At 35.7% G+C, this 8,228-nt stretch overlaps 1 protein-coding gene across 1 annotated transcript; it reads right to left on the minus strand.

The window, feature by feature from the left end:
* Window positions 1-571: 571 nt before the first annotated feature.
* On the minus strand, window positions 572-5,478 carry LOC132598442 (uncharacterized). The gene is made up of 3 exons (XM_060311306.1): window positions 5,322-5,478; window positions 3,102-4,385; window positions 572-967 (listed from the first exon to the last, which is right to left on the minus strand). Exons 2-3 carry the CDS (start codon window positions 4,280-4,282, stop codon window positions 856-858), a joined length of 1,293 nt encoding a protein of 430 aa, XP_060167289.1. The 5' UTR covers window positions 4,283-4,385; window positions 5,322-5,478; the 3' UTR covers window positions 572-855.
* Between the last annotated feature and the right edge of the window lie 2,750 nt (window positions 5,479-8,228).

Consider the following 8,228-nt stretch of genomic DNA (forward strand, 5'->3'; position numbering starts at 1 on the left):
CCAATTTTACGGTTGGGTTATCGGTGGCGGTTCGGTTTTGAACAGCCCTACCGAAAACCTTTTCCATCTTTTGACTTATTTCCATGGATTAGTTCATGGAGAAGAAAGAAGTCAGAAGCTCAACTTCAAGGGGTAGATCTACCCTACGAAAGATTATAACTATTTTAACATGAGTTCAATTATGTAGCCAATAAATTAGTCATAACTCTCTATATATTCCATTAAATGAAGAAACGAATCTACATAGGCGAATATACTAAAGAGGTATCATACCTGGGAAAGAGAATAGGATTGACAACTCCTTTTTACTGTAGAGACCAGAGGGGGCGCGGGGGGTTTGGCGGAGGTGGGGGGACGGAGGGGGGGGGGGTGTTTAGAGAATATAATAGTGAACTATGTTGAATTGAAAGCAACAAGGGAAACCTACTTATTTACAGGAGATGTTTCTTTTTTCTCTCTCTTGTAACTTATGGAAGTATCCAACCGAAGAAAACATGAACTGGTTGGGGATAAAATGGTTCAGAAGTTCTACTCATGATTTTAGTTGAGCATACAGCATAGTGAACGATACTGAGAACAAGTTCCATGCTTTATTTATAGCAGATCCCTATAATTGAAAAGCGGAATATAAGCTATGCCCTAATGCGTGAATTCTTCAATCAGGAGACACTTAGATAATTCTGAAATTGCTACAAGAATGTGCTTCATAGCTAGCTCTGCAATTCATACAACTTTGCACAAGAGCTACAGATGACATTTGAATGCAACAAGCAAAATAGAAAGACAGTGACCATGCTTCGAATGATCTGAGAGAAAAATCATGAGCACAAGCAGGAACCAGACTATAGTACAGCTTCACCGAGTCTCCCAATCCTTCATTTTCTTACCCTTAGGCTTTGCAATAGGAGCATTAACAGCAGCCATTTTCGTATTGTACTTGGCCCGAAGAGTGTCATTGTATGTCCACCTGCTCCCAACAGCAATTGTCAGTCAATGAGTGCAGAGACTGTTAGCAGAATAATACATAGATAAAGCTGGACACTGAACCAGAAAGCATATACTATACGCCGTAAACTAGAATACAGAAGTATATCTTGTTCCCACAAGGAGAAGATTAAACTAAAATATACACACTGAACCAGAAAGCATATACTATATGCCTAACTGAATAGCAGAAGTCAAATAGAGACTACACCTGTTAAGCAGCAAGTAATAGCATTCAAGTGGCCAAGGCAAAAGAGTAGAGATGCACAGCAGCAGTCTTACTATAAGACAAAGACTAGCAGGCATGCGAAGTCTTCAATGTAAACCAGGGACTTGGCCAGACATTACTATACTTCCTCTCAGTACAAGCTAAGCCCCGCAAACCAGTCGATCAAATGGAGGGACCAAGGATGCTAGCTATTTTCTTAAACTGGCCTTAGCTGTAATCCCAGCTGCAAGGTATTATAGGTTCTAAAGGCATTACCCAACTGAAGAGTATTTTTATTTATTTATTTGAAGATACATAATTTTACCGAGTGAAAAAGTGCTTAAATTTTGGGGAATTCCCTTTCCAAAATCGAACTTACTGAACTGGAAGCAAAACCCTGTGTCCCATTGTCTCGCTAATGTAATTAAATTATAAGTCTCTCCAGACTGATCTTAATAAAGCACATCTGCTTACTCCTATGTATGAATCTTTTAAAGTATTTCACTTTAATACAAGACTCGTCAGGCAGGTAATTGTGTAGGGAATTTCAAGGTAAAACTGAAAGCACCTAAAGTTTATGCACACTCTCACTCCCACACCTCTAAAGTCGTTTCAAGGCCCCAAACTCTGAACTCCCACTCACAACCTTCATATGCTATATGAGGCTCTCATTTCTTATCCTATCCTGAAGGCCAGGTACATTAGCCATGACAAGAACTTACCAACCATCAAAACAGGACGCAAAAGCATTTTTACAGGAACAGAGAAAAAAGGATGCTCCTATTCTAGCCCCATCACTCAACAGTCAAAATTTTCAAGGCCCCAACAGTGGTTGATTGTCTCATCTTCTGAAAATTATGATGATTTCAATGCTAGAAGTACCACTCAGACAGGAAACATCTCAATAGACAATCGAACTCTTCATATATTCATTCCCAGAAACCACCTAGCAAAAGAAAATTTTCTCCTTTGGAATCCTCTCAACCACCATGATTTATCCCGCCCTAAGTACTGATACACATAAGATAAACCTCTCTACACCCTGAGATGCACATGATTCTCTCTTAAGATCTTTGGCTAGTTAAAATTTAATAACTTTACTGGCCAGGGTAATAATGATTACTCAAAACTCCAAGTAAAAGAATAATAGAAAGAGAAGATCATTAATCCAGCTTGCAGGAATCCATCAGCATACAAGACAAGACCCATGGGCTCATATCAACACACCCCCCCCCCCCCCCCAACCCTCTCTCCCCCTTCCCCTTATCCCTACCCAGTAAGAAGAACGAAAAAGGAACAGAGAGAAAGAGAGAGCAGCTATCAACGTGAAGTGCTGTATGGTTTGGCTACAAATCATCCACTTCATAAAAGACCAACTAAGACTCCAGAACAAAGTTCACATATTAAGAGCCGTTAGTCTCCTAATAGTTCTGACGCAACTGTGGAACATCTGAAGTATGATTAAACATTCAATGATTATACTCAAATTTATTCTTTGCTTTGATGTACACTCCTAATAGTTCTGACGCAACTGTGGAACATCTAAAGTATGATTGAAAATTCAATTGTTATATAACTCAAATTTATCCTTTGCTTTTATGTACGCTAAATCCGATTTTGAAGGCCAAAATTGAGAGATATGACCAGTTTCAAGAAAATCAAATATGCTAGAGAGCACAAACTGTGACATGACATCCCTTTCAACCAAAGTGAGTGAGCAGCTAAGATCATCACAACCGGTGAAACTTAATATTCACCACTGCGTTGAGACCATTAAACCAGATGCTAACGTGAAATAAACAACTGGACGCAACTGAACATGCATTATTTAGAAATACAAAACCAGCATAACATGACAAATTGATTGAACAAAGATGAGCATGTAACATAGAAGGTTTAAGGTACTTACGGGTTGTTCCAATCAGTTGTGTCCTCATTGACAAGATGTGTCCATTTTGTCCTTCCACTGCGACCAAAGTGTTTAACCTGCATGACTTTTGGTAGTATGGATTTATCCAACTTATCCTCCCCTGTTGGTGCAGAGAAATCACGGTGGAATATATTATCAGCACCAGAAGTTCCAGCTATATCATCAGCATCTGACTGGAAGAAAGCACCCTTGTGGTAGTATTTCTGCATGAACTTCCACTTCTGCTTGGGTGGTGGGGCAGGTTTCGGGTTTCTCCTTTCCCACTCCTTCCTCTCTTCTTCCGTCATGTTTCTTACCCTCTCTATTTCTTCCCTCTCCTTCTTACTAGCCTCCCTGTCTTCTCTCTCCCTCTTGATCCTGGCAATTTCTCTGGACTTCCAAGCTTCATATTCTTCAGCCTCATTCACCTCATCATCAGTATCTACATCAGCAATATTAGCTTCCAGCTCCAAGTTTTTCTGAATTATTTCTTCCTCTCGTATCTTCTCAACAACTATTTGCTTTGTTTCAAGTTTTCTCTCCTGTAACCTCTTCTTCACTAACTCCTCGAGAGCTCGTTCCTCTGCCTCACGCTTCTCACGCTCATCTATGGTGTCTCTCTCAGATTTTGGAACAAAAACTGGTTTCACCATTGCTATCCCTGTTGTCTCTTCCTCTGATTCAGTCTCATATTCTGATTCTTCTTCCTCCTCTTCCTCTACCTCCTCTTCTTCTTCCTCCGGCAGAGCTTCTTCCTGTTGCCTCTGAAGATTCTTTTCCCTGATTCTCCTCCTCCTTTCATCCAAGGCATCTTCATCATCCTCTTCAAATTCCATCCTCTCCAGTCTTCTATTTTCCTCTTCTATGGTTGAAACAATCTCCGCTTGCCGGATGCGTCGATGATCTGCTCTGATTTCCTCACGGTTATCAACTCTACTCTCTGCCAGTCGACGCAGCCTTGCATCATCCTTTCTTGCAATGTCTAAACCGCCCTGGCTGGGAAAGGCTTTCTCAAGCGCTGCTTCCCTGTTCATCCTAATATCCTCATCTTTTTCTGGTTCATCTGCCCATTCAGGAGCTTTACCAGGCCAATATCTTTTCACTTTTGTTTGGCCAATTTTACCCCTGAGCTTTTCCCTAATTGCAATAATTGTATCACTTACACCAGCTGTCACAGACATTTTTGTAAAGAGGAAAAAAACCCTCCTTGAAGAAAATGTTGTGTAAACAAAGCAGTGACCGCTTTATCTGCTTCAAGCCTCCGAACCCAATGATATAATCTCCCTATTACAAAGAACCAAAAAAAAAAATATTAGATAATATTATAACTACATAACTGATCAAGAAGAGATACTTTTTTGGCAATAAAGTGGATTTGTAACTTGTACTAAGTTATAGAAGATTTCAGTGCCTAACAAAAATAAAAGACAAATAACTCATAAAGAAGAACAATGCCGTTCCAATATCTTCTCTAGAGTCGCAATCAACTTCAACCTATATAATAGCATCAACATCTATCTTTCACTTGTCTTCTTTCAGACAAAGGTTGTTAACGGAGGGCGAAGGGCAGAATATTTCTATTTTATACATGAACAGAAACTCAAAGATATGAAGGGGAGCTCTGCTCATATAAACAGACTATAAATAAATTCAATCTCCTTCTCCACTTAATCTATCCAACTCAGCAGAAGCTTCTAGACCACCTTATTGATCAAAAGAGTAAATAGATTTTGAGATTGGTAATAGTGTAGGGAAAAGTTAACCTTGAAAAGCATGCCATGAAGGCCTTCATAGGCAGCAAAGCTGGTAAAAAAGGATCGTAAACCCAAAGGCGGATCCAGGATTTAAACTGTATGGGTTCAATTTTAAGATTATTAGCATTGAACCCATTATATTTTTAAGTCAAGTGATCATATCTATTATTTATTGCAAATTTTTACACATGAATTTATTCTCCCCTCTGTATAAACCCTACTCCTTCCACAAAGGAACCCTAGAACCGACTAGGAGACAAATACAAATATCACCGCTTCAAAATAATCTTAAATTACTTTTTATACTAAAGAAGAACCACTCATATAGCAGAATCTATTTGTCTATGAACAGTTCCATGATTTCTTAAAAATAAACACTATACTTGAGGGAATTCAGGCGGGCATAAAAGGGCAAATACGTAAAGAAGGAAAAAAAAGTTGGATGATTAAACGAAAGAAAACTGACCTTAGAGATGATTAAATGATGGGACGGATACGGAGATTGGCGTTAGGAATAGACTCGCTCGACAATGGCGGTCGGGTAATCCAAGTGAGGTTGAACAAACATTTTACTACTCCTGCCCCATTTATACCCACGTAATTACCAACTTAACCTCCAAACGAAAATCAAAATTCTAACTTAAACCCCTTTTTTTTTTTTTTGGATTTACACGCACTTTAACAAATATTAATTAGAAGCATATATTTGAATATTTTACACTTATTTATGTCTAATTTAAAATAATGATAAAATTATACTAAGGATAAAATGATGAAAAAATAATTAATTATACCTTAAACTTTTAAAATGATAAATAATTTCGGACGACTATTTTAGTACCCACGACAGATAATTTAAGACGGAGGGAGTAATATTTCAAGGAGTGAAAAGGGTCACTTTTGCCCATTAACTATGGGAAATAGGATAAAATACCCTTGGTCTCAAAGAGGTCTTCCTTGTTACTCAAGTAGCTTACTTATACCCCTGAAAACTAACTGGTCTCGTGTGTAATTTAATATAGAGTAAAGGGCTAAATTCGGCCTTTAACTATGCGAAATGTAATAACTTTTTCCTTAGTTAATAATTGGGGTTACCTGAGCCCTTGTCAAGTAAAGATATTACTCCAATATTAAGCCATTTTGAAGGTGATGGCACAAGTGACCCAGTAATACCATCGTATAAAAATGAAAATTTCATTCAACTCTCATAATCTTTTGAGATAAGGAAGCAAATGACAAGAGACCCAGTAATACCATCGTACAAAAATGACTAGAGACCCAGTAATACCAAAAATGAAAATTTCATTTAACTCTCATAATCTTTTGAGATAAGGAAGCAAAAGACTACCTTACATGAAATGAGAAAAAAATTCGATTATGTACCGACAGCAAAAATAGTATAAGTAGCCAAAGAAAAGAAACAACAGTAATAGTGATATAATTGAAGAAAGAAGACTGGAGGAGAAAAAAGAGATGTATCGAATTTTAATTTTGATATCTATATAACACTATTGCATGCATTTTTAAAACCGAATAATATATTTGATATAGTTCATAAAAGTAGATCGTCATTTTTCGCTTTTCTAAAACTTACATCAATGACCTGTCTTATTTCGGTCTTTCACTTTGGTCTATCTATTATATATTAGTAGAGTTCAATTTGATCATTATAATATTTATTAACAGTATTAAGGTCACATTACAACTTATAATAAGTGGGAATTCAAAGATTTTGTAGTTACGGATTCTAACGGATGATTACTAACCAAAAGGCTTCTCTTTCAAATTCAACCTTTTAGAGGTCTTTTAATAGCTTTTTTTATATGCCTCATTTTTCTCTTACTATGAGCCCGTTTGGATTGGCTTATAAGTTGCTTATAAGCTGTTTTCAGCTTTTTTGAGTGTTTGGCTGACCAGCTTAAAATCATTTTGTGCTTAAAATAAGCTCAAAAAAATAATTGGGCCCATTTGACTTAGCTTATCTAAAGTAGCTTATAAGCAAAAAAAAATAAGTTAGACTACTCCAACTTATTTTTTTTAGCTTATAAGTTGTTTGCAACTTATAGGCATAAGCCCATCCAAACAGGCTCTATATATTGCTTTATTAGCTTAATATTTTTTTTAAAAAAAATTATCAGTAAATTTTAAATGAACACATAAATTACAACTTATTTCAATTGAGGACCCGAACATATATTTTAAAAATACTTTTGCTTCTATTCTCAAATGTCTATTACATAGATAAGTTAACTACTTAAAATATGTCACCTCCTTTAATATACACATTAGCCTCAATAGCTTGTAAATCCTTAGAATCTTTCCAACTATAATTGATGTGTATAATTAAAGAAAATGACATTTTTTATGCATGTGTATCTAAATATTACATAATTTTTAATTTTCCAAGCAACAGTAATACTCCCTATGTCCCAATTTAAGTGTATTAGTTTGATTGCGCACGAAGTTTAAGAAATAAAGAGAGTTTTTGAATCTTGTGGTCTAAAACTTGCATGAACTTACTAAATATAGAAAGAGACACCGTTTTTGTGACAAATAAAAAAGGAAAGTAAGCCACTTAAATCGGGACGGAGGAAGTATCAAATAATTGTAACAAAAGAGAACAATCATATTTAAGGTTTTTGACTATCGTTTTTTTCTTTTGTGGTGGGGGAGGGGGGGGGGGGTGAAGGGGGGTAAAAAAAGATTAGGCGGTGTGCAGAAGGACACATGATTAAATTAAGCACGAAGGTTGAAGCTTTATTTGTGTTTAAAAAATTATTAGAATGTATAGTTTATAAAATAATGTGCCGCTTATAATAGAAACTAACAAAAGGAAAAGTGCTTTTATGAACTAACATCGAAAAATAGCTTATAATATAAACCAACAAAAGGAAAAATATAAACTAACATTTAGCATGGGCCAAATGTTATTTCTAGAATTAAAAATGTCAAAGTTTGACACATGAGTTATTATGCATTTAGATAAAAGTACTGAATTTAATAATAAATAATTGGTTTATTTGATTTAAAAAGTTGACATTCTTTCAATAAACATGAGTCAAATGTCTTAAAAGCTATTTATAATAAAAATATTACTTCAAACATATATTTTACATGGAAAAATATGAATTGTACAAGAAAATATAAATTTAAACATCTTTTTTTACATGGAAAAAGATGCATATTAGGAGTTTTGTGTTGAGAAGGGTATTCTGAGAACTAAGAAAGATATTAAATATAAAGTAGTAAACAAATTGATCAAACTGCAAGTGCTAATAAGCTAATTAACTTTTGACTTATGAACACTTGACTTCCAGCCTTTTTTTAAAACCCAAAAAAAAAAAAAAAAGACTTCTAGCAATTTCTGAGATTT

This window comes from Lycium barbarum, chromosome 6, assembly GCF_019175385.1.
Source record: "Lycium barbarum isolate Lr01 chromosome 6, ASM1917538v2, whole genome shotgun sequence".
Classification (NCBI taxonomy): domain Eukaryota; kingdom Viridiplantae; phylum Streptophyta; class Magnoliopsida; order Solanales; family Solanaceae; genus Lycium; species Lycium barbarum.

Bases quoted from the DNA above. Each gene is read 5' to 3' on its own strand.
- LOC132598442 (XM_060311306.1), bottom strand. From the start codon at position 4,282: ATGTCTGTGACAGCTGGTGTAAGTGATACAATTATTGCAATTAGGGAA. The intron at 968-3,101 runs GTAAGTACCTTA...TGTTGGGAGCAG, and splicing joins ACAACTGATTGGAACAACCC to GTGGACATACAATGACACTC.